At 35.5% G+C, this 26,965-nt stretch overlaps 2 protein-coding genes across 2 annotated transcripts in view; both read right to left on the bottom strand.

Annotated features, from left to right (window-relative positions):
• Window positions 1-1,014: 1,014 nt before the first annotated feature.
• LOC117987388 (cilia- and flagella-associated protein 184-like) lies at window positions 1,015-8,374 on the bottom strand. The gene is made up of 9 exons (XM_034974391.2): window positions 8,248-8,374; window positions 7,580-7,664; window positions 6,876-7,044; window positions 6,435-6,558; window positions 5,661-5,807; window positions 5,099-5,300; window positions 3,865-4,040; window positions 2,497-2,601; window positions 1,015-1,306 (listed from the first exon to the last, which is right to left on the bottom strand). The coding sequence occupies exons 1-9, from the start codon at window positions 8,290-8,292 to the stop codon at window positions 1,166-1,168; spliced, it is 1,194 nt and encodes a 397-aa protein (XP_034830282.1). The 5' UTR covers window positions 8,293-8,374; the 3' UTR covers window positions 1,015-1,165.
• Window positions 8,375-11,936: 3,562 nt separating this feature from the next.
• LOC117987560 (uncharacterized) overlaps window positions 11,937-26,965 on the bottom strand; it is a 52,984-nt gene continuing 37,955 nt past the window's right edge. The window contains exons 6-7 of the mRNA XM_034974584.2: window positions 15,537-15,633; window positions 11,937-15,164 (exon numbers count right to left, since the gene is read on the bottom strand). Coding sequence (XP_034830475.1) covers window positions 15,011-15,164; window positions 15,537-15,633 — 251 coding nt within the window. The 3' untranslated portion in view covers window positions 11,937-15,010. The remainder of the gene's footprint in view (window positions 15,165-15,536; window positions 15,634-26,965) is intronic.

The raw sequence follows: 26,965 nt of genomic DNA, 5'->3' as shown, positions 1-26,965 counted from the left end.
TATATGTATAAAACACAAAAATGCTTCTACCTGTGTCTGTTATAGACTTTGAAACTGTCCAACCGATGTGCCCCAAACTGGTTTATTTAGAAAGGCAATAATGCGAAGATGGTTTTAGAGGGTTTTTATATAGCGCAGTAGCAGATGCCGAGTATCCGCTAGTGCATAATATGAAACAATGTCGATACAAAACCTTTTTCTTTGAAAGGAAAATTTAAAGAGAGGTGCAATGTGCCAACGTAGGAAAATTGCAGTTATATTGTAATAGGAGTTTCAGTTTTCCTTTGTAATATTTTTTAAAGAATAAACTTTGTAATGTAAAAATGCACACGTTTAAACTAATTGTATATTTTAGCTAATACTTCATAGAGTGATAAAAACTTGTAAGTAAGCACTATAGTATAAACATATTAATATTTAGGTAAGGTGTGAGTATTAGTCCGAAAATAAAAACGCATTAGTATAGAAGAGATAGTGCTCTACAAATATGAACCAAGTGTCCTAGTTGTAAGTCTTGACTATAGATATAGTACGCGACAGGTCAAATTGGCAATCGGGGAGGAAACGCCCCGCACACCAGTACAGCCCTCGCGCTAATCCAGTGCAGGCGAGCGCGGGTGACGTGCGAGGGTGTGTGGGGCGTACTCGCCATGTCCGTCCGTCTGTCTGTCCGTCCGTCCTCGGTTAATCTCAGAGACTATTAGTGCTAGAAATCTGTAAATTGGCATGCGTCACGCCGACAAAGTGGTCAAATAAAATTTGGATAAATATTTTCTTTAGCTCCCCTACATGTAAAGTGGCGATGAACTTTTTTTTTTCTGGTCTACCCCATAGCGTGGAGTATCGCTGAATAGGTCTTTTAAAAATACTGTGGGTATGGGAACGTCATTTTTTGATTACTAGATCCGTTTGTAAAATATGATGTTTTAAAGTGTTAATTTTTATTAGAGTCAAGTGTTGTGTCCCCCCCCCCCCTCTATCAGCCAAATGGTAGTATATAGGAACGTGAAAAAATTCACAGCAGTAGTATATATAATCAATTTTAAAGGAAAACTATCATGGCTAAGTAGGGTTCACAGGTTAAGGAGTTACATCTGTTTTTCGAGGATTGTGACTACGGAACCCTACACTGCAAGTGGCCCGCCACGCACTTGGCCGCTTTTTTTCATATAACATAATCGGTATCCTGCGATATTTCATCTAATACGGTATGAAGCTGCACTTTTTGTCTAGCATCCCGTAATTTCTTCGTTGTTTCAGCAATTTGCTCCTCAAGTATTTTCTTCTTCTCCCTTAGCATTACAACCTGTAAAAAAAAGTTTCTATATTCAGTAACGAAACGTCTCCTAATAAAGTCAATTATAATCCGTAGATTTAGATTTTTTTTTTGTCCGTGTAATCCAATACCCAATACGAAAATAAGTAATTCAATTTGATCTTTTTAGAGCCTATTGTTATCTACATCGCATTTCCAATATAATCAAAGGTTGATCCACTGAAAAATGTTACTTTATCTGTTTTAAGTAGGGGAGAGGGGCCCATGGCGGGGTAGCGGCTTTATATTATTAAACTTTATTATAGGAGGAACATCTGTTAAAAATTGAACATTGACAAAGAAATAAAAAAGAAATCAGAAATGTTTACAAAGTACGACACAGTTTCGCTACATCCATCACATCAAATCATAGTGACAAACATAGCGTGATCACAAAAAAAGATGACCCAAATGGTAAAAACACGAAGAACATTAAAAGTATGAAACTTTATGCAAAGTGAAATAGGCTAAGAGATACTTAGCTTTCTTGAATTTTTTAATACCAGCTAATGTCATAAGTACCTACCTCCCAGTATGAGAAGGGTTTGGCCATAGTCCACCACGCTAGCCAAGTGCGGATTGGCAGACTTCACACACCTTTGAGAACATTATGGACAACTCTCAGGCCAATGCAGGTTTCGTAACGATGTTTTCCTTCACCGTTAAAGCGAGTGATATTTTAATTTCTTAAAACGCACATAACTCCGAAAAGTTAGAGGTGCATGCTCCGACTTCCCGAATAGGAGGCGGACATCTTAATACTAGGCTATCACGGTTTATGATCATACAATATTATGATAATAATATTATTATAAATAAATGATTTGGACGAGCTATCCACAAGATCAAAAAAGCAGTTATTAACTTTTGGTATTCTAATACCACCTAATAACAACGACCTCTGTTTAGAGTTTACTGATTTTGACAGCTTCATAGATCACTAAGTATTTTTTATTTTGAATTTGAAAGGGCCTTTCAATAGGTAAGGTACTAATCTACTTTCATGCAACGTAAGTATTCCGTCTCCTGGGTAGCTGAATGCAAAGGTCGTGGCTTGCATGCATTTTGTCATTAATAATCTCAAATAAACTTGAGTCTGAATATAACTAGCTCTTAGCCTAATCTTCATAACAAAATAGAATTACAAATTGCTGATATAATAGGCCCTAGGCATGGCATACCTCGTCGGTGGCGTCTTGGAAATCACGCAACAAATCCTTTCTGGTGAGCAAGCCGGCTTTCACTCGTTCTTCCTCGAGAGACCAACGAAGCTTGTCGCGTCTACCCTATTTGCAACAAACCTTTCAGTGTAGTTATAAATAATAAATAGTTCAGTTTTAAGACATGAAAGGTAAGAAGTATCCGTAAATTGTAACAGCAATTACATTCAATTTACTGTTTAGGACTAATGTTTTAGGCAATCAAATATCACTTTCTTTAACGGTGAAAGAAAACATCGTGAGGAAACCTGAATGAGAATTGTCTCTCAAGCTAGTGTTCGCTTATAAATGTTTCAGCAGCTCCCAGTAGATATCTCGTATCATATTATTGAACTTATTTTCTAGATCCACTTTGTTGGTGCAATAAATACTCATTTCGAGTGCGGATATCAGCCATGTCGATTGCTGATAGTGTAAAATAAATAAGTGTGTTTATGTTCAAACTAGCTGATTCCCGCTACTTTTTCTGCGTGGATTTAGGGTTTTTAAGGATTTCGACTTCGAGTGTACGTTATAAAGAGAATCGACATGCAAAATTTCAATCTAGATCTACCGGCTGACTATGTGTTGTCTGTCCGTCAATCACGGTAGATACTTTTTTATATAATAATAGATGATGCCCGCGACTTGGTCCGCGTGGATTTAGGTTTTTAAAAACTCGTAGGAACTCTTTGATTTTCCGCGATAAAAAGTAGCATATGTGCTTCCCCGGGATGCAAGCTATCTCTGTACCAAATTTCGTCAAAATCGGTTGAATGGATAGGCCATGAAAGGCTAGCAGACTGATAGACAGATAGAAAGACAGACAGACAAAGACAGACAGACACACTTTCGCATTTATAATATTAGTATGGAAGTATGGATTGATATTCACCATCACCATCTACCCATCGCCGCGCCGGCTCACTATTGAACACGGGTCTCTTCGCAGAATTAGAAGGGTTTGGCCACCACGCTGGCCTTGAATTGATTATCATTCTGACAATACTTTAATCAAAACTTTCGTAGTATTCTTGTGATCTCAGCTCGTAAGCTTTACATAAGAACATTATAATATGAATAGGTTGCTGAGAGAGACGCGTAATGTAATGGTAGGGTTTTTTGGTGTATCAAAGTGATGAGTTGTCAGAAACTTCCACTTACGACCCAGTAAGAGTATGATAATGACATCAGATGGTAGTGATAATAACCAGAACCAACAACTTAACGTGCTCGCTGAGGCATGGAAGAAAGCTAAAGGCGAAGAACATCAACTACGGTCACTCATCTAGGTACCAAATGATATGCGCCGCGCCGTCCCAGCTAGTTCCAATTATTCTAAAAACTTACCTTAACATTTCCCAATTCCTCTCTAGTTCGTAGAAGATCAATTTCAGCATCTCCAAGATCACATTCAGCAAAATCTATGACCTCATCAGTGTGATGCATTTTTTCCCTTATGTGTGCCAGCATTTGGTTATGCTCAGTACAATTTGTCCTGTTCTTAATTAGCTCATCTTCGCGGTCTGTAAGGATGGTTGATGGATGGAAGACCAAATCCATACTAATATTATAAATGCGAAAGTGTCTGTCTGTGTCTGTTTGTCTGTCTGTCTGTCTATATGCTAGTTTTTCACGGACCAACGGTTTATCCGATTTGGATGAAATTTAGTACAGAGTTAATAGCTTACATCTCCAAGACGGACATAGGCTACTTTTTATCCCGAAAAATCAAAGAGTTCCCAAGGGATTCTTAACCAATTTATATAAAATTTGGTACAGAGGTAGCTTACGTCCCGGAAATTGACATCTTTTTATCCCGGAAAAGCAAAGAGTTCCCATGGAATTTTTAAAAAACCAAAATCCACGCGGACGAAGTCGCGGGTATCATCAAGTACTATATGAGATGACCAGCAAGAGGTCGTGGGGCGGGCGGCTTTCTTAAAATTGTCTTTCAAGTATTTGAATGAGGTATTTAATATCCCCGATTCGTATAAAATGAGAAAAGTCAAACATGGTTTTACCATGAAGTAGCCGAAGGATATTGCTGATTAATGTGAAAATAGAAAATGCACCTACCTATTCCAATGTATACTTTGCCGTAGCCGTATACCGTGGGAACTCTTTGATTTTCCGGGATAAAAAGTATGTTAATGCCTATGTTCATTTTCATCCTTTCAACTATCTGTGCCAAAAATCAAGGCGATTGGTCGCTTAGTTAGGGCGTGAAGGAAGGACAAACAAACAAACAAACAAACAAACATACTTTTGCATTTATAAATAACTAATATTAGTACATAAATATAGATTGTACTTATCTATTTTTGAAAATCGATTTTGATGTCTTTCTCTAAACTTAATTTAGAGTATCTGCATCTTTTCTTTTAATATTGTAAAAAAATTAGGGAAAACGATTTTTAAATTTTAGTGCTTACTGCTTACCTACTCTACACAATTCTCAAGACTGGCACCTAAAATCTCAGTTTATCTGTCCTTTTCTTATTACATCGGTAAGAAAAAGATCCGAATACTCTAAAATTTAGATGCCCTTTACACATCGTAGGTACGTTAGAGATTAGTGTACCTTCTATTTTTGATAAATAGTTTTGCTTATCAATGTGCAGCTGTTCGTATTGAGCAACGTATAGTCCTGGGGCTATAACCTCCAATTTACGAACGATAGATTCAAGTTCATTGACAGCGTTTCTAGCTCTTATATAGCGCAGGCGAAGAGCTGACGTTTGTTCGCTTTTGTGTCTTTGCAATGTAAGGAAACGTTCGACAGTCTGAAAGTAGTTTATTTTTACATGTAAAATAATATTGGCAACAAATAACAATTATCATCATCATCATCAACTGATAGACGTCCACTGCTGGACATAGGTCTCTCGAAGGGACCACACGCCACGGTCTTGCGCCGCCTGGATCCAGCAGCTCCCTGCGACTCGTCTGATGTCGTCCGTCCACCTAGTGGGGGGTCTTTCAGCGCTGCCCCTTCTGGTGCGAGGTCGCCATTCCAGCACCTTGGGATCCCAACGTTTTTTCGTTCGGATCGAACGATTAGGTTTATCGGTTTTCCGTAAAATAATAAAACTTTCGCGCTATTTATTTTCTTCTACTAGCTAAATAATTATGCTCGTACATACCTTATCTGCAATAGGTTTGCCTTTTTTAGAATATATAAGTCCTGTACCAGTGGTTCTCTCATAGTGTTGCAGTGCGTCAAAATTTTGCTCCGCTTTTTCCAGCGTACCTGCATATTCAGCTTCAACCGTGTTTAGTTTCGCTTTTATCTAATGTACAGAAAGGAGCTCCATTATAAGGCTCTAGTAGCTCATGTGCAATGTAGATAACTTCCTAAGTCTTTTAGAATTTTACCTAAGTGATTTTGTTTTTGTAGTCTTGAAAGTCAAAAGTCGAAAAGTCAGAAAATAAATCATTTTTTCACAAACATTTTTCAAAAACATTCAACCGATTTTGACGAAATTTGGTACAGAAATAGCTTGCATCCCGGGGAAGGACATAGGCTACTTTTCCTCCCGGAAAATAAAGAGTTCCCACGGGATTTTTAAAAACCTACATCCACGCGGATGAAGTCGCGGGTATCATCTAGTTCACAATATTTATTACTAGATGATGCCCGCGACTTCGTCCGCGTGGATTTTTAGGTTTTTAAAAATTCCGTGGGAACTCTTTAATTTTCCGGGATCAAAAGTAGCCTATGTCCTTTCCCAGGATGCAATCAATCTCTATACCAAATTTCATCAAAATCGGTGAAACGGATGGGCCGTGAAAAGCTAGCATCTATACCGGTGCTGCGTTTGTGCAGCACTCAGCGCGGTTCGGCTATGTCGCGGAGAGTAGAGTCATCCCTAAATCCTAGGTATATCTGAAAAAAAGTTGTAAATCATTAAAATTACATCAGCCATTTCCTGTTCTTCCTTTTCTTTTAACTCTTGGAAACTAAAAAGTTTTTGTTGATATTTTTCTTCCAAGTGCTGTACATTTTCCAGCGGTTTTAAAACATGTTCAAGTTTCCTTTTTCTGAAAGTTAAACGATTTAACCATTAGACGAATATTTAGCCATTAGGTAAGTATTCGTCTCTAATCTAAAAAATGCTTGTGTCACGTTTTGAAAAAAATATTAATAAAAGCATTAAATGTATAAACACACACTACAAAAAAAAAATTCAACGCTACAATCACAGATTCTTCAGACTTATCTTTACTATCTATATAATTATATATCTTGCATTTTCAGCTTATATCTAGATATGACTATTATTACGCTGTCAAAGTGATACCTAAGCGAATTTTTCCTCGTTTTAATGGTCAACAAATCTTGTATTTTAAGTACTCACTTATAATATTCAGCAAGGCGACGGTGAAACAAATTGTTTTTTATTTGTACGTGGTTACGGTCGAAAATTAGATCCTTGTAAGCCAGAAGATATTCCTCCCGACTTATGGTAATGGATGCTGTCCCTACTCCTTGGCCTATTTGACCAAGAGACTCATCTTCTCGACTCGCTGAAGATAAATTAATATTGATTGCTTTTCAAAGCCCTTTTTATTCTATTGATCTTAAAGCGTAAAAGATAACCTCGTTATTTTGTAGGAAATATTTCTTTTTCAGATATGAATGGGTATTCTAATTTAATTAGGTACCTATAAGGATCTTCCTACAAAATATTTCTAAACATATTATTATCATATTAGCAGGGTCTACACTCAATACATCGACACAACTATGACAACTATGGTTTTGTTTTATTCGGCAGCATGGTCAGTAATAGTATTCATCAGCCTCGAACAGCAAACGGGTATCCTTCAGCCGAGGCAGTGCAGCGAGGTCAAAGTAAAGCCATGCTGTCTGTCTGTCTGTCCGTCCGTCCGTCCGTCTTTCTGTCTGCTCGCCTTTCACGGCCAATCCGTTTAACCGATTCCGAATCCGATTTTGACGAAATTTGGTAAAGCGATAGCTTACATCTAACTGCAAAACTTTAATGATCTAGTTATCAGAAAAGTTAAAAATATAGTGCTGAAATTAAAGGTAACTATTTACCACTGGACGAGCTAGAACTGTCATCATTGGCAGTGTCTTTTTGGGCTTTCTTTTCTTTCCTGCCTTTTGAATTCTTACTTGGTATCTGTAAGTATTCAGAAATGTGGCTTTGTCTGTTTTGCGACCTTCATTATCAGTCTTATATTAGGTATAAGGCATGTACAAGCTTTTTCGGCCACTTCGTTTAAAAAGTCTAACTAAAATCGTTTTTTACCAGGATTCTAGATTACAGACAGAACCTACATGCAAAATCTCAAGTTTCTAATGTATGACCCAATAGTTTGAATGATATAGTTTGTATGTTTCTCCTTTTATACTTACACAGATTTTGATCTATTTCAACATGCAATGTAAACATATGAATTTTGATAACCTTATGATCGATCCTATAGAGTGTATACAAGGCAGTGTATAAATAATTTACAATGAGAGTGGCACATTAAAAAAAGGTGTGGAAATATACAAATAAATTATGACCTACGCGCGAATCCCTATGGAATACATGAATTTTGCTTTTAAAACGGTCTTTATGTATATGAAGATAAGGTCCGCAGATATCTACTTTTAGCTGAAGGTATGGTGTGACAGGCAGGTATCGTGTACCTAACTCCAGTCGCATGTCACGTAAGTCACATCAATTAAGTTAAAAGGGGAAACGTTAACCTTACCTTAGATTCGGCCATATCGCGTGATCCGCTTAAATTACCTTCCATTTATTGATCTGTTTCGGTTAAGTCAAAATTATTTTAATCCATTACGGTACGATTACGGTCCACAACAAAACATGCAATTTGATATTTTGTTGCTACGGTGACATGTAAACAATTATGGATTTTTGTCAGACCTGTAAGGTCTGTGGTTAAGTCTAAGGAGGGTTTAGTCCTATAGTGGTATGTACCCATTATATTATACAATAAAATACGAGTATATTAATAATTGGTATCTCCATATTAAATTTTTACCGATTTAGGTATGCACAGTTAACGATAACACAGTTCACGACAGTTAGGGAACTTGTAACAAAATATAAAGGCTTTGACGTCACTGGCAGGCGTCAAATGTTACTTAAAGACGTAAGGTAGGCTATGAAACATGAAACGACTATCTTTATTTCATTTCATAGCCTAATGTGTGTTGCCGAGAGTTCTTTCACTCTAGTTCACTCTGACGATTGCCAGGAAAGTTACACGAGGGTCTCTACAGTATAATTAACAGTACACCATATAGGCTAAATATAGAAAATTAACTTCACCTATAATATAACTTTCATTATAAATTTTCCATTTCTTTTTAATGTTGAGCCTGATTTATAGCGCTCTTAAAGTTAATACGATGTATTAAAGTCCTAACTCTAGTGTTTTAAAATTTATTAGGATACGAGAACGAACAAAGGGACTCCCAATTTTCTCGTGGGTTTTCTGTAATATGGTAGCGGTCATTAATAAATTAAAATGTCCAACAGAGACACGAGTTGGAACTCTTAATACCTACTTACATCTAGACCAAAATAAAGTTATTGAATTTATACAACTACTTATTTTCATTATTTCCAATCAATTAGAGATACCTACTTGTATAGAGATTGTTGCTGGAAATACATCTATCTACAATTTACTACAGAAATATTAGATTCTTTTCTCGCTTTCTTGGCTTAGATTTTTGATTAGATTTCCCGTAGCATCAGATTTTGCTCTCTGAAATGATGAAGCATAGCAGAAAAAAATGATAAATTTATTGAATTTATAATGCCGTGGTAGAAGTATCAGGTCAGGTAAGTCTTATTTTACTCCCAATATCAATAATTCATACCTAATATTGGTAAACACCCTTCCTCTTCACGGTTTAGATGAGCATTGGAGACTTACAGGACTAGGATCGAGGAGTTGAACCCGGGTCAGATAATATTAACGAAATTTCAACCAAGACAAGACAAGACAAGAGTGAATAGGCATCTTCTGGGCAAGCGCGCTCCATCTTAGGCTGCCTCATCACCTGCCACCAGGTCTGATTGCAGCCAAACGCTAGTCTATAAATTAAAAAAAAGAATTAAAAATTGCACGTGCGAAAATCTCCTGAGAGTCGGTTATGTAGAAGAAATTGAAATCCTTCACGAAAGTTCATCAATATCTCAATTAGCAAGCAGAAGTAAAAAATACGCCAGCATGGTATTTAACTGTTTATTAGTTTTGAGAAAAGAATTCGTTTCTGCCAAGCATGTGCCAAGAACATCGTTTGACAGAAATGTATTCATTCCTACGAATAATATATTAGCCACGCTAGATCGAGGAACATCGAGTAGGTATTTAAAAATATAATATTGCGATATTATATTCAACAAAAATCACACGCAGATTAATGCAGCTGTCACAGAATTACCTTTTGTTAATCTAATTATACCTATAAAAGGAAAAGGTGACTGACTGACTGACTGATCTATCAACGCACAGCTCAAATTACTGGACAGTTCGGGTTAAAATTTGGCATAAAAATATTTATTATGACGTAGGCACCCGTTAAGAAAGGATTTTTGAAAATTCAGCTCCTAAGGGTGAAATAGAAGTTTGGTAGTTTTTGAGGCCATAACTTGATTCTTTTAACAACCGAAATGTGTCTGAACACCGCTTTTGGGACGCATATAAAATAAATTGGAGTACCTATATAAGTAATTTTTAATACAAAGTTCCTCAAATTAATTTCAAGTACACCTTTGATGGTTTCTCATATTATTTGCCGGTTCATTAGCATTATTGGCCTTTCCTTCGGCGTTTTTTAGGACACTAACCTTTGTCTGAGGTTGGCCCGTGTCACAGCCCTGAGCCGGGCTCTGGGTGTGTGCCAGGTTTTCGACAATGCACGACTTTAAATAGACCGACGGAAAATTAGTACTTTTTTATTTCTACTAAACGCTACTTTGAACTCAAGTAGTTGACGATAATAATTCTATTGTTATCTGCTTAGTACACATCTAATTAGAATAAACATAAATGTCTAGATTAATTTATATTAATAAGTCATCATCATCATAGACCGATAGACGTGTGGACATAGGTCTCTTGTAGGAACTTCCATACGCCACGGTCTTGTGCCACCTGAATCCAGCGGCTCCCTGCGACTCGTCTGATGTCGTCCGTCCACCTAGTGGGGGGTCTTCCAACGCTGCGTCTTCCGGTGCGAGGTGGCCATTCCAGCACCTTGGGACCCCAACGTCTATCGAAATGCTAAAACTTATTAGATACCTTCCTAGTAAATGATCCATGATAAAATTACCTAGCCTATGTCTGTACGGGATGCAAGCCATAGATGATGTCCACGTGATTAAAAATCCCATGGGAGCTTTTTAATTTTCCAGAACAAAAATAGCTTATGTCCGTGTCACCGGGATGCATGCTTCATCTTCATCTTTGTATCAAATTTCGTCAAATCGGTTTAACGGCTGAGCCATGAAAACAAAACAACAGTTTAGTAACGCAATGTAATATTTAAAAGCGAAACATTTTTAATGCAGCTATACATAGGTGACAAGTGACACACTGTCTGTCTGACTGTCACCTTACGGACAGACAGACAGGCAGAGATACAATTTCATTTTTATAATATTTAGTATGGATTTCTCACAGACTACCGATATTAGTCGAATCGATAAAAGTCGGCCAAAGTCAGACATGTTTAAAGTGATTTATAACATTAAACAAGTGATTAAACATCAAAACTTCCGCATTCAAAACGATTCGTTTTAAAATATTACCTTGTGTTACCAAACTGTTATTCGTAAGACAAAGTCGTTAATTTCTCTGGCGGCTTAAAAATACCTGCAAATATTTTCTCAGATGGATGGCTCCGGAGCGAGAACAATGGACTGAAACATCGTATAACATTATCACATCACATTACAGAACGTAAATTACAAACAACCTCAATTTGTCTTGGCATTAGTAACGTCGCTGCCGCACCGTGAAAATAAACAACGTCATTTAGTGAAAACAAGCCCGGGGGCTGGTTTTTCATTTCAAAGGTATAAAATATCCGTTTAATAAAAAATATGGTATGATAAAATTTTCTCTCACTTTTTTATACCAGGACTAGGCAACCCTCCCCTGCTTCGCACGGGTGCAATTTATTAATGAAGAAAATGAGAAGTGTATTGGGATCGTTGTCCCCGTTAACGGGGATAGGGCTAACGGGGACAACGGGACTACATGTTTATTTAAATATAGATGTAGATTCAATGTACCTAGTAGGTAGGCAAGAATAATAATACTATGTTATTGATAATTGATAAATATGCTATATTGATAATGTTGGTTGCGGTAGGTACTTTTAGCCATACCAATTAGACATGAATAATAAATAAATAAAACTAGGTTTATAAGGAATTTATTAAATCATTGATTTTTTAAATAGATTTTAAGTACATAATAATAAGGAATATAACACCAACGTATAAGACAATGCTAAAAAGATTGCAATAAATCGGTTTTGTAGAAAGCTTTTTGGTTATACTTATGTGTTTAAATACTGTACTCGCAGGTCATATACCTACTATGTTATTGGTCAATTTATTTCATGCCTTATTAGATATCACATTCACATTAATTATGACCCCTTATACACAACTTTAGTAAGCTACAATATTTTCATTTTAATCGTATGCTTATTCCCAAACTTTTTGTGTTTGTAGAGAAATTGAAGAACTGAATAAAATTATTACAAAATTATCATTTAACTTCTATTATTATATATTTCTACGTATTTTATGCGGAACTATATAATAATACTAGCTTATGCTCGCAACTTTGTCCGCGTGGACTATTCAAATTTCATGCTCCAGTAGTTTGAGCTGTGTGTTGATAGATCAGTCACCTTTTCCTTTCATATATTAGATATAAAAAAAATATTTCTTTGTATACCGTTGGCTTCCTTATTAATTTTATATTTAGATTATATCAGCATACTTATTCAATCGAAAAGTTTACAATTACTCAATCAAAAAATCACGTCGAATAATCATTGGGAGGAAAACTGAAAAATTCTATTTCATTCATCATCATCCGTCTCCAAATAGCAATGACAGTTTTACAAGTACGAATAAAAACAATCATTATTTTATAAACGTTCTCTACGCATAAATAACATAATATATAATAATAAACGAATTTCAGTGTACAATTCGATAATATGAAAATCAGTGTGCATTCTGACTGGAAAAAAAACTTTCTTTTCGTTCTGCAACTTTTTATATTATATCAATTTCTTCGTTATAACAAGTAGGTAGCAAGCAAGACTTACATAATATAACTCACCATAAACCAAACACACAATGTTTGAGCATTCCGTAATCATCTCCAATGGTTTGTATTAAATCGTACTAATTAATACCGTTTATTATATTTATTACATTAACTAAGCGTTCACACCAGGGACTAGTCACACTTAAAGCTTACTTTAAAGTACGGGATATAAATTATCCCGTAGTTATAGTCCGGTTAATATTTGCGTTCTCAACATTCACTATCAATTTATAGGGTCCCGTACCTCAAAAGGAAAAACGGAACCCTTATAAGATCACTTCGTTGTCTGTCTGTCTCTCTATGTGTCAAGAAATAGGTACTTCCCGTTGACCTAAAATTATGAAATTTGGCAGGTAGGTACTAGGCCTTATAGCAGACGTTAAGGGAAAAACCTAAATTTAAAAAAAAAAAAATGTGCTCACAAACAACTTTCAAAGTAAGATTACTATACCAAAGGGGGTATCATTTATGAATGGGCTTTACCTGAACATTCTAAAACAGATTTTTATTTATTTTCATGCATAATATTTTTTGATTTACCGTGCAAAATGTCGAAAAAGTACGACGGTAGTACGGTACCCTCGGTGCGCGAGTCTGCCTCGCACTTGGCCGGTTTTTAGAGTAAAATTTGGTACGAATATTAAGAACGCCAATATAACGCCGGACTATAATATAATTTATATTCTGTAGTGTGAAATAAGCTTGACGTAATGTCAGCCTCTGACTGTGAGCACTGTGAGGTTCAGTGTAAATGAGACCTCAAACTGCATTTTTTCTCAATTGTTGTGATTGGCTGAATTTGTGCTATTGTTGTTGCAACAATGTATTGTAGCCAATATTGAGCGAGCGTCAACCAATCTGAGGTGATTGCGATCGTGACATTGTAGCTGTCATTCTACCACAATCGCGCTGCTGTGGGTTTATATTTTCTAAATGTTTTCTATTTTCTCTCAAAACATTCCTGTCCTCGTGTTGATTTTCTTTACACCAAAATTTGAATCTTTGAAATTAATTTGGTTCCTATTCTGTGAAAATGTACGTAAAGTTGTACCTATTACATTAAAATTTAAATTATACCTAAGTTTCAAAGTAATACCTACAAAATTCAGAGCGTTTATTTTGTTAATTGTTGACTATACAAAAGTCGAGCCAAAGATGCCAAATGCGTAATAATAAATTAACATGCTAGCTTGCCCAATGATAATGACGTCGGGATTTCTTTGCGTTTAAGCTTTCTTTGTCGCATTGGCACAACTGAATTGGCACTTGCTGAGTTGGATATAGAATGCTGTTATTTTTCTTCCCTTATTGGGATGATTACGAAATGGTAACTTTACAATTCATAGATACATTAAATAGTTTGACTAGATTAAGTTACACAATAGGTACTTATTTGTAGGTAATAATAGTCTTATGGCAGCAAGTAATAAGATAACAAATGCGATTCAAATACGAATAGCAAACGTCTTAATTAAGATGATTCATTTCAATTAAAAAACTAGGTAGCTGTGTCTTTTAATACTTATAATAGGTACTTAATTTAAGTGGAGAGATATCTACTTTTGGTACGATAAACTTTAAGTTGCTAATAAAAATATACTATTACAATTATTTATTATTTGAGGCAAAGATTTTTTTATACTTTCTAAACACTATGTGATATGATATTGTTTCATATTTCTTTGGTCCGAACATTAGTTTGCTCAAGGTAATATCACTATGCCTATTTGAATCGCATGCAGAATAACAATTACACTTTACATTTATCAATAAAATAATAAGGCTGTCGTTAATCTCATAAGTCTAAAGAACATACACGATAATAATATAATGTAATAGTTTATAGTACATTTTCAGTATTAAAAAAATAACATTAATAACAATACTCAAGACGATAATAAGATTAACAAGGCGTAAAACAAGATCGCGAGACGTAGAATTAAAAAATGTTCACAGTAACCAACAGAACAATTATTATTTATTACAGAATTGAATACTGCAACACAATCACTTGTATTCAAAATGTATATGGAAGACATTCATATAAATTACAGCTATTGGTCATTTGAGCACTATTCAAAAGAGACTTGAGGAAATATTGATAAGTGTGACGAGAATAGTCTCTTGAGTTTAGTCTGCAGCGTCATCGACCGATGATGGTGGGCTCGTCTGCCATCGCTAGCTCATCAGTCGCGGCTTTATCACCTTTTCTCTTACGTGAGTACCAAAGGAAGGAGGCGGCTGCGAAGAGGTTAACTAGGACTACGAACCATGCCAAGAAGAAGCTGATGTGAAAGCTGTAAATAAAATTTTATTTTGATCACGGGTAACCAGGTTTGGGAAAAAACAGTTTTTTAATTAAGAAAATGTTTAAAACAATGCCAATCCTGCTGACATTTGTTTATTTTTTAGTATTCATTTATTTATTAGAAATTAATAGCGTTTCACAAAAGTAATTTTACAGTGTTAATCTAGGTGGTACAGACTTATAGCCATAAAAGACTGCTTCAAAAGAGATTAGACAGTATAATTAGGTACAATGTGTATCTGCGAGTGTGCATGTGTGTATTATGTGTGAGCGTACGTCTGTGCATGTGTTAATAGGAGTGTTGCGTCTCTAGGGTGTGCGTGTGTATGGGTTTCAGTGGTTCGTTGGTTTCAAGACTTACTAATGATAGGCCGCATCTGGGTAGACATACTTCAAGTTCTTCTTCATATGGTCCACGGTTGACATCATTACTTGCACAACGACGAATGTACACGAAGCTGTAGATAAAACAATTACATGTAATGGAAACTAATTACAAAGCAAGATGTTTCTTCTAGAGGTTTAATTAACATAGATAATATTTATTTATCCATCCAGCACCTATGTGCAACATTTTTATCCTAATATTGATTTCGCAATAGCAATTTCGCTGGTAAAATAAACTCAATACAACTATTTTATTCATCATAATATGTTAACTATATAACAAGTCGTAAATGTTCTCTAGCTATAAAACAAAATTCAAGTGAAAACGAAATTCTGAACAACAGAATAGAACTGACATTGAATTTAGTTTTATTCATGAATTGGTACCCTTCTGTTATATTGCATGTTACCAGTTCTTTGATCAGAATTTATTTCAATCCCTACAAAATTAACTCAGTAAACAATTCAACAAAGAGAACAATAGTATGTAGTAGAGGTGTCAAATACAGGTTCATGTGTGTATCACAATATTATCACGTGTTACAGACAAATATTTAATAATTATTAACGTTACATTATTTTGTTACACAAAAAAAATTGCTTGAACCGTGAGGCGCAAGCAGAAAAATGGGTGCAATCGATTTTCGACCTTATTGACATACGTCAGAAAACAGCATTTTAGCAATCTATGAATTATACTGAGCAAGAATATGACAAAAAACAACTTTCTCATAACCGTCAATAAGGTCGAGATTTGCTTGCACCGATTTCACCATGAGGCGCAAGCAGATAAATGGGTGCAAGCGATTTCCGACCTTATTGACATAGGGAACAACATTTTAACAATCTATGAATGATACCTACTGAACAAGAATATGACAAAAAACAACTTTCTCATAACCGTCAATAAGGTCGAGAACTAGGGTATAGCTTGTATTTAACTCGATTGATTTAAATTTTAAATTTTACTCTTAATAGGTACCCAATGCATACCTTCGCGACAGGTCGAAATGGCAATCGGGGAGGGAATGCCCCGCACACCCGCACGGCCCCTGTGCTAACCCAGTGCGGGCGAGCGAGGGTGACGTGCGGGTGTGCGGGGTGTCACCCCCGCCTCATACCCCGATTGCCATCTCAACCTGTCGCGGAATACAGTACCTACCTATGTATGTAAAAATAAAAACAAGTAGAACGATAAAGCAATGTCAAGTAGATACCTACAATACAATAGGTAGGTAAGTTTACCTAGTTACCTATAAAAAAATCTTTTTAGTAGGTAACTACTATATTTATTATCATACATTTCTACATATTTATTATCATACGAATTATAAAATGATGATGATGATTTCTAAAAAGAACAATACCACTTCACGTACCTAACCTATTACCTATAATACTTAAATGTATGATAATACCTACACTTTGAAAAACATTTTCTCATACGATTTATAAAATGACGCAAGTATTTCCAAAAAGAACAAATCTACTAGGTATAATAGGTATTATTAACGCGCGACACAAATCTATCACAACACAAAAATGTACCTAATCTACATTATTTTGCCTAATCTACATTACAATTATTCGCATTAAATATTTATCGACACTCAAGTTCACAAATAAATAAAACTGCATTCAAAATGTATTACGAAACAAACAAAATGATAAAAATACTAGCCGCATACTCGTATCATCACAGTCAACATGTAACAGGCCAATACGAAAATTCGATGTAATAATTATTCACCGTCGAATCGCGACGATATTTGTATTCAGCTGTACCTACCTAATATATTTTATTCTAATATCGTCGCTCGGTCGCGCCGCGCGCGGCGTATCAAAGATCGAACGCCTGAGTTATTTTTTAGGAAGGATTTTCTCAAATTTTCACTACTTATTATATATTGTATTCAATTTTGTTTTAATCTAAAAACGAATATCTTGAATACATTTATATATTTAATAAATTTATTAGGTACATTATTTTTTGACACCTCTAGTATGTAGGGCTGTAACAAAGTAATTGTATACGATATATTTTGCATTTGATTGAAGAATAATTATATTAATAAAGTTCGCATATCAAAAGTGTGATTTCTTATTCATACTTCCATACCTACTTCATACATATCAAATATTTGAAAAGAGCAACCGCCGAGTTTCTTGCTGGTTCTTCTCGGTAGGAAAGGCATTCCGAACCAGTGGTAGATGCATCCGACTATTCGAAAGTACTTGTAAAAGTTTATTCGAATAAAAAAGATTTTTATTTTATTTATTTATTTTACTATATATCCCTATTTATGCTAATATAATAACAAATGCGAAAGCGTCAAGCGTCAGCCTTACCGCTACCTTTTCACGACTCATCGTTATAACAGATTTTAATTAAAGGTACAACAGATATGGTTTAAATCTCGTAAACGGACTTATGCTACTTTTTATTCCCGAAAATCAAAGAAAAGAGATATTTCAAAACCAAATCTACGCGGAGGAAGTCGCGATCAACATCTAGTGATAGGTAAATAAATAAATTATACCTACTTGTGATTTGTATTGTGACGTTGTAAATTTTGAACTACTAATTAGCGTTTCGCTTTTAATAAAAATCTATTTTGTTCGAAGTATGTTGGTGCCACCTAGCATCAAGGTGCAGAACTACGCGTGGGTCGATGTTCAGAGTTCATTCGAGCCACAATAGATGGCGTTTGCTTCGTTGTCAATTGTCGTAAAAATAAAACAAAATAATTAAATAAAACCATAATATCATTTGTTTATTGTTAAGTCATTAACAAAACGGTTCTTATAATATATCCTAGGTTCCGCAAATATTCAAAAATGAATTGGCTTTATGATCAAACTAACTGAGAGCGGCGACACTCGGGTTGCGTCTGGCAACACCGATAGGTGAGATTTAGAATTTTCCTGGAGTCAACATGTGAAGACGAATTTTTTTCGTTCCAGGAAAATCTCATTCTTTTTCGCCCATGGCTTCGCCTGGGAAAATACAATAGTATAAATTTTAGTCATCCTAACGTATTTCAATGTTTCATCAATTATGGTGAGTGAAAAATCAAGTAATGTGGATTCGACAAAATGGCGGTTTGGTTAGAGAAAATCCTAATTTTATGATTTCATTCCAGTTCCAGTTATTTTATCTTCCCAAATAAATGAGGATAATGGGTTGTGGGTGGACTTCTGAAAACCATTGGTGGCCAGGAGTTCAATAGGTGAGTTGTGTTTGATCGGGAAAATTCCACGTGTCGAAATTTTCACACAGCACAAATTATAATCTTGTTTTTCTTTGTTACAGGGTTTTACGTTTTACGTTTTTTACGTTTACGTTTTACGTTTTAGTTTACGTTTTAGTTTTCCGTTTTCGTATTTATTTCTTTTGCACATTCACGTTGGCAACTTAATTTCTATGGATAAGACTTGGTGAAAATCTTTGTAATGAAACATTTCGGTTGTGAAGAATCAAATAAATTGAGTTTTGGATCTTGGCCGATGCCGTCCAGCTACCTTGCAGTCTTCGCACCTACAAGTAAGCAATGTTTGTATCCTGGTACAGTTTAGTGAACCTTCTTAGTGTATGTGTACAGTAAGAACCCTGTCTTTACTACTGAGCTTTTATTTTGAAACAATTTTATGAATTTTACTGTGTCATTGTCTATTCCATGCCAATGGCATCTTAAATTTAAAACATAGATCTTATGTACTATCTACCTAAGGCATTCTAATGTATCTAAATTAAGTCTTGGCATTAAGCTAGAATAACTAAGCATTATTAGCCATCCTTATGTATTAAGCGACCCCGGTAAAAGTTACATTAAAAACAATTTTGCCTAACATCTAGCAAATTTCATTTATAACACCTCATATACATTACAAGGGAGTCGACGGCTAGCTTCTATTCTTTACTAGGTAGATAGATCAAGTAAAGTAAATTATTTTTTTCCTCTAATCTTTGTAAGGTGGTAGATTATTCCGTATCCGGGTATATTTCTATTCCGCCCAATTTACACCCTTACAAATGGCGCCCGAACGTTTTTTTATATAGTTATTTCAGTATATTTTGAGAAATTTTGTGAATTTTATGAAATGTACTCCGCTGATTGTACAATTTTCTAAGTAGTGACACATTGCAAAGAGCACTAAGCTGTTTTTTATGGTTAACTAACTAAATAATAACTAATAGTTAGAAATTTTGTTAGATAGTTTAAGTAATTTTCTGAGTATAGTCCAACAGTGGTTGTTTCTTATTTAATTAACACATTATAAATGGTGTTTATGCCGTTCAATTATGTTATTTGACTTACCTTGGAGGTGTATAAGTGAATGTTTGCCTTCAGTTTAGTAATAAACATTGCTTAACTGAGTTGTTGTTGGGTATTGCTTTCAATAGTAAGTACATCTTATGTTTGAAAATTCCGGTAACTTAGTATAATTAAAGTTTTGAAACGCTATGTGCTGTTAACTAGTTACACACATACATTTATAAATACTAAGAGTTACAACTTGTGAAACTAAATATATAAACTATATTCAGAGATTACATTAAGTTCAAGTATGAAGTTATGAACAATTTTTTTTTTTCAGTGACTTGATACTTCATTATTTTGTTGAAATAAGTTAAGTTAATGTTAAGGTTATGATAAAAGCTACTTCACACACAAAACATGTTAAGTTTAATTGAATGCTGGTAGTTTAAAGTGACATTTAGAAACAGATTTTGTTGTATTTTAGGTTATGTGTTAAAAGTGTAAAGTAACAGTCATCAAACCATTGCACAATCTCTTTGTTTTTTTTGAAAGATAATATGCTAGTCAGAGTTCATTGCAACTTTGCTGCCTGTTTACTTTTGTAATTGTAAAGGTTGTAACACACTGTGTACTCATAAAGGTGATACTGCACCTTACAATCATTTATTCAATTTTGGGAAGTTTATTTTGTTATATTTTGTTTACTATAGTAATAATATGTGCTTGTATTATTAACAATATTTTGGAATAGGAACATAATTGATAAAATAGTTAGGATAGACTTAAGAATATTGTTTTTGTTGTGTATTTTGCTTGTGTATATTTAATAGTTTAAATAACTTCTTTTGTGTTTGTGTTTAACCAATTTGTATAAGGCTAAACATAGACAGTTACACAAGCTCGATATTTTGTTAAATGTGTTTTGACTTAACACAATGGAACAGACTTTTGCCCAGTTTCATTCACTTTTGAAGGACGAATTGTGTTATGAGGTATCCATTCGTTCCGAAACTCCAGCACCTACAGTGCTAGGTTTAAAGAAACAGTTAAAACAATTAATTCAGGAAATTCCTTCTGAATCAATTTTAGAGACAGATTTCTCTTCTGAAAGTGAGTTAGGGGTTATTACTAAAAAACTTCAAGACTTAGAAGATTTATTAAAAAAGTGTTCTGACACTAAAGATAGACATGCCCTCTGTAGGTCTAAAGCTTTAGCTTCACATTTGTACTTTAGAATTTTGAGAATACAGTGTTCCGAACTCAGCTTAATAAGTAGGAAGAGTGAATTACATACAAAGTTGCAGAGTTTGATTTCCAGATTAGATGCTGACAATGAGTCGTCTCACGACGAATCACTGGATTCCGAGAGTACCGCCGTTGACTGCACTGGTGATAAAAATGTTGCCAAGTGGAAGTTACATTTCAACGGACAGGGTGATCCGCGCAGTTTCATCGAACGCGTTGAGGAATATAAAAGATCTTATGGCGTTTCAGATGGAAAATTATTTGTTTCTGCATTTCATCTTTTTACAGGCCGAGCATTGTTATGGTACAGAGGCAACAAATGTCAAGTTTCGTCTTGGTCAGAATTGAGAACTTTATTTTTAGAGGAATTTGATGCAGTAGATTATGACTACAGGTTGCTAGGTGAAATTCGAGCAAGAACACAAGGCTCTGAAGAACCTGTGTCTATCTATTTCGCTGTAATGTTTGGCATGTTTTCAAGGTTGTCAACACCACTTTCCGAAGAACAAAAGTTACAAATTTTATTACATAATATTCGCCCTTTTTACTCAGAACAATTAGCTCTTGTTGACATTAAGTCTGTCGCAATGTTGAAGGAAAAGTGTCGCAAACTAGAGGCTGCGAGGCAGCGTTCCGCCTTATTTTCTGAGCCTACTAACAGTAAGGCAACTTTAAGTTCAGAGTTTGCTTACAAACAAGTGACAAAACAGATAAACACACTTTCAGTCACACCTGCACCTAAGGTTGATACAAGTAAAGGCACTAATTTTACGAAAACAAATAAACAACTATGTTACAAGTGCGGCAAGGGTAACCATTCCTTTAAATTTTGCAGGACAGTTCCGAAATTTATTAGATGTTTTTCGTGTGGACGTCAGAACTTTACAGTAAAGACATGTCCAAGTTGTAGTAAAAAGGCGATTAGTAAACCCGCTCCGGACAAAAATTCAAAAAACTAATTAGTAAGAACTGTGCAGAGACACAAGTAAAGAACTTGGTCATTAACAACAAAACATCCCTTTTACCTGACACAGTTCTGTATTCAGTGGATAAACGAGACTTTAGGCCACATTTAAAGGTTTTTGTTGACGGTTTTGAGATTACAGGTTTACTAGATTCCGGTGCTTGCGCGTCAATTTTGGGTAACCAGGCGCACAAGGTTTTTTTGAAATTCGGTTATAAACTGCATAGCAGTATTGATACCACATTTTCAGTGGCAAATGGAGACAAACTTGATTGCATGGGTTATATGTTTATTCCGATTACTTATAATTCCGTAACTCACATAATAAAATTTTTTGTAGTACCCTCTATAATAGCGGATGTTATTTTTGGCTGTGACTTTTGGAAAACATTTCAGTTAGCCCCTGGCATTTTTGATAATTTAGAATTAATTAAGGCACCTTCTCAATTTTACAATATTTGTGCGATTGATAATGAACAAATTCATACCATCACTTCTTTTGAAAACTTATCATCTCAACAGAAAGAATTAGCCCAATCTGTAGTAAATAAATTTTTAGATATTTCTTCAACGAAAATTGGATTGGGTAGAACAAAATTAATTGAACATGTTATTGACACTGGTGATGCCTTGCCAATAAAAATAAAACAATATCCACTTTCTCCCGAAAAGAAGGAAGCTTTAAGTAAAGAGTTAGATAGGATGCTGGAAATGGACGTAGTTACTCCGAGTGAAAGCCCTTGGAATAACCCAGCAATTTTAGTGAAAAAGGCAAATGGAGACTGGAGATTTTGCCTAGATTGCAGGAAATTAAATTCAGTGACAAAGGGGGATTCATACTCAATACCGTACATTCCACAAATTCTAGATAGCTTGAAAGAGGCAAGGTTTTTATCATCGATTGATTTAAGTTCAAGTTTCTGGCAAATTCCATTAGCTAACGACTCTCAGGAAAAAACCAGTTTTACAGTTCCTGGTAGAGGGTTATTCAAATTTAAAGTCATGCCGTTTGGCCTATGCGGTGCACCAGCACGACAGCAGAGGTTAATGGACCAGTTATTTAATCAAAAATTTTGTAGTGATATTGAAAATGGAATAGTATTTTGTTATATAGATGATATTGTTATTTGTTCTGCTGATTTTGAAACCCATTTAATTTTATTAAACAGAGTTCTGGATAAACTAAAAATGGCTCAACTATCCATAAATTTTGATAAATGTAATTTTTTTAGAAACTCTTTGAAATATTTAGGGTATATAGTGGATGAATTTGGTTTACGCACAGATCCTGGAAAAGTTGCCGCAGTTTTGAACTTTCCGACCCCAAAAACTGCACAGGAGGTAAAGATTTTCCTAGGCACTTGTTCTTGGTACAGGCGCTTTATTAGGAATTTTTCAACCATCGCTGCACCACTCAATAGACTAACGAGTAAAGGAAAGAACGCACCTAAATTTGAGTGGAGCGAACAGGCAGAGGTAGCATTTAATACATTGAAGAATGCGTTGGTAACCGCACCTGTTCTTGCGGTACCGAATTTTGAAAAACCATTCAAAATACATTGTGATGCTTCTGCATATGGTGTTGGCGGTATGCTAACGCAAGAAACCGATGGTTGCGATCATCCCATTGCGTATGTCAGTAGGAGCCTAAATAAAAACGAAAGGAATTACAGCGCGACGGAACGCGAGGCTCTAGCTGTGATTTTGCAGTGGAGAAATTTCAGGCTTATTTTGGTTCCAAGCCAGTCACAATTATCACAGACCATGCATCCCTAAAGTGGTTCTTAAATTTAGAAAATCCCTCAGGACGACTCGCCAGATGGGGTTGTAGATTATCACAGTATAATTTTGTTATCGAACATAGGAAGGGTTGTGATAATGTAGTTCCGGATACCTTGTCGAGACTCATACACGTAGATGTAGTTGGTGATCGTAATGATAACTCTAGTCAACAAGTTTTGGTAGATGACTGGTATGACAAAACATTTAATGGCTGTAAAATCAATCCAGCAAATTTTCCGAATTTTTGTATTTTGAACGATAAACTATATCGTTACAGTAAATGTAAATACCAGCTTCTCAGTGAGTTCGACTGGAAAGAGGTAGTCCACAAGAACGACATCCTTAGAATTATGCAACAAAACCATGCAGATGCAACTGCAGGTCATTTTGGTGTGTTCAAAACTCATCGCAGATTATCCCTCAGATATTTTTGGCGTGGTATGTATAAGGACGTGGTTGAGTACGTTAAGAATTGTGATACTTGCTCTGCGTATAAACACACGACATCAGCCACTCCAGGTCTGCTAGGGAAGCCTAAAGTCTGCGAGAGACCTTTTCAGGTCATTTCGGCTGATTTAGTCGGACCTTTGCCTAGGTCTAAATCAGGATTTACATTTCTTTTGTGGTGACGTGTTGTTTTTCGAAATATACAATGTTGTTTCCGTTACGGCGTGCCACAGGTGCCGCTGTTGTTAAAGCGCTAGAGAATTTTGTATTTTTGAACCATAGTGTTCCAGAGACTGTGATTGTGGACAATGGGTCCCAATTTACAGGATCTGAATTCCGTAATCTCATTAAGCGTTATAATATTCCGAAATTACACTACACACCACTGTACACTCCGCAAGTTAACCTTGTTGAGAGGTACAATAAGGTTGTTATGACTGCTGTAGCCGCTTTTGTGAAAGATAACCACAGGTCCTGGGACGAAAACCTGTACAAGGTCCAGTTCGCCATAAACAGTGCGGTTAATGAATCCACTGGATTCTCCCCGTTCTTCCTTGTCCACGCTAGAGAACCGGTTTTAAATGGTTCCTTCTATAAGGACACGGATAAGGAGTACGAGGCCGGAATTCCAAGGGAGGAATACGCAGGAAAGTTTGGAACTTTGGAGGACATATTTGGTCAGGTTAGGAGAAATTTGTTTCAGGCTCATGCAGAGTATGCAACGCATTACAACTTAAGGCGTAGGTCTGCAAGCTATTCTGTTGGGGATATAGTGTGGAAAAAGACCTATCCACAAAGCGACGCTACAAATTTTTTCGCAGCTAAGCTGGCACCTAAGTATGAAAAGTGCAGGGTGGTCAAGGTTTTGTCACCTTTGGTTTACGAACTAGTTAGAGTAGCTGACAACCACCCAATAGGCACTTGGCATATTAAGGATATTAAGAAGTAGATATTTGCCATTACTTAGTTTGGTCTAAACTGTTGAATATTTAAGTTATCAATATTCAATTAGGAATTTGTATGAGTGTAGTGATGTTCTGAATTAACAGTTACATTACCATGGTTCAGTTGAGGATGAATGTAGTGGATGTATGTAGGGATGAATATGTGATGATTGGAATGCTTGTGGTAGACCAACCGGTAGAGAAAGTAAAAATGCAAATATCGTACTTTGGGGATAACGAAAAGGGGGGGTTTTGTGTTTTGTTTTCGTTTTCCTTCTAGATAATGGATCATTTCTGTTATTTTTCCGATTCTGTTCCGAGATCTATTTTCTAGGAGAGTTATTTCGTTTTTTTTTCTCATATTCCGATTTTGATTCGGTTTTATTTTTCCGAATGGGATAGAGAACGGTTGCCATATCAGATGGACCCGTTCACAACCAGATTTTCCGTATTTGTTGAGTAACAAATATTAAGATGGTAGTTTAAAAGAGTGAACCACCGTAGGCCTAGACGCATTCTATCAGTCAGCTGAAGAATGATGCCAAGATGTTTCCACTCAAGTGTCTTAGACACCATGAAGTTTTTTTGTATATATTCTTTTTAGAAGTTAGGGTTGTGTAGTTAAGTATAATGTATAAAACCTTACACTGTTTTCAGTATATTTATTTTGTTAGACAATTTTCCTTGTTAGTAGTAGATGTGCGTTCACGCGTAACTTCTGTGTTTTTTTTTTTGTTTGTTTGTTTCAGGCAAATTGTTAGTAGTTGTTGGATGACGCTGAGGGCAGCGTGGTTCAACCTGTTGAACCTTTTCGTAGGAGGGGAAGTATTGTGACGTTGTAAATTTTGAACTACTAATTAGCGTTTCGCTTTTAATAAAAATCTATTTTGTTCGAAGTATGTTGGTGCCACCTAGCATCAAGGTGCAGAACTACGCGTGGGTCGATGTTCAGAGTTCATTCGAGCCACAATAGATGGCGTTTGCTTCGTTGTCAATTGTCGTAAAAATAAAACAAAATAATTAAATAAAACCATAATATCATTTGTTTATTGTTAAGTCATTAACAAAACGGTTCTTATAATATATCCTAGGTTCCGCAAATATTCAAAAATGAATTGGCTTTATGATCAAACTAACTGAGAGCGGCGACACTCGGGTTGCGTCTGGCAACACCGATAGGTGAGATTTAGAATTTTCCTGGAGTCAACATGTGAAGACGAATTTTTTTCGTTCCAGGAAAATCTCATTCTTTTTCGCCCATGGCTTCGCCTGGGAAAATACAATAGTATAAATTTTAGTCATCCTAACGTATTTCAATGTTTCATCAATTATGGTGAGTGAAAAATCAAGTAATGTGGATTCGACAAAATGGCGGTTTGGTTAGAGAAAATCCTAATTTTATGATTTCATTCCAGTTCCAGTTATTTTATCTTCCCAAATAAATGAGGATAATGGGTTGTGGGTGGACTTCTGAAAACCATTGGTGGCCAGGAGTTCAATAGGTGAGTTGTGTTTGATCGGGAAAATTCCACGTGTCGAAATTTTCACACAGCACAAATTATAATCTTGTTTTTCTTTGTTACAGGGTTTTACGTTTTACGTTTTTTACGTTTACGTTTTACGTTTTAGTTTACGTTTTAGTTTTCCGTTTTCGTATTTATTTCTTTTGCACATTCACGTTGGCAACTTAATTTCTATGGATAAGACTTGGTGAAAATCTTTGTAATGAAACATTTCGGTTGTGAAGAATCAAATAAAT

The sequence above is a fragment of the Maniola hyperantus genome, chromosome 13, assembly GCF_902806685.2.
Source record: "Maniola hyperantus chromosome 13, iAphHyp1.2, whole genome shotgun sequence".
NCBI classification, from domain to species: Eukaryota; Metazoa; Arthropoda; class Insecta; order Lepidoptera; family Nymphalidae; genus Maniola; species Maniola hyperantus.
The sequence above is the reverse complement of the archived record's forward strand: the minus strand, read 5'-3'. Positions and strand labels throughout refer to the sequence as shown.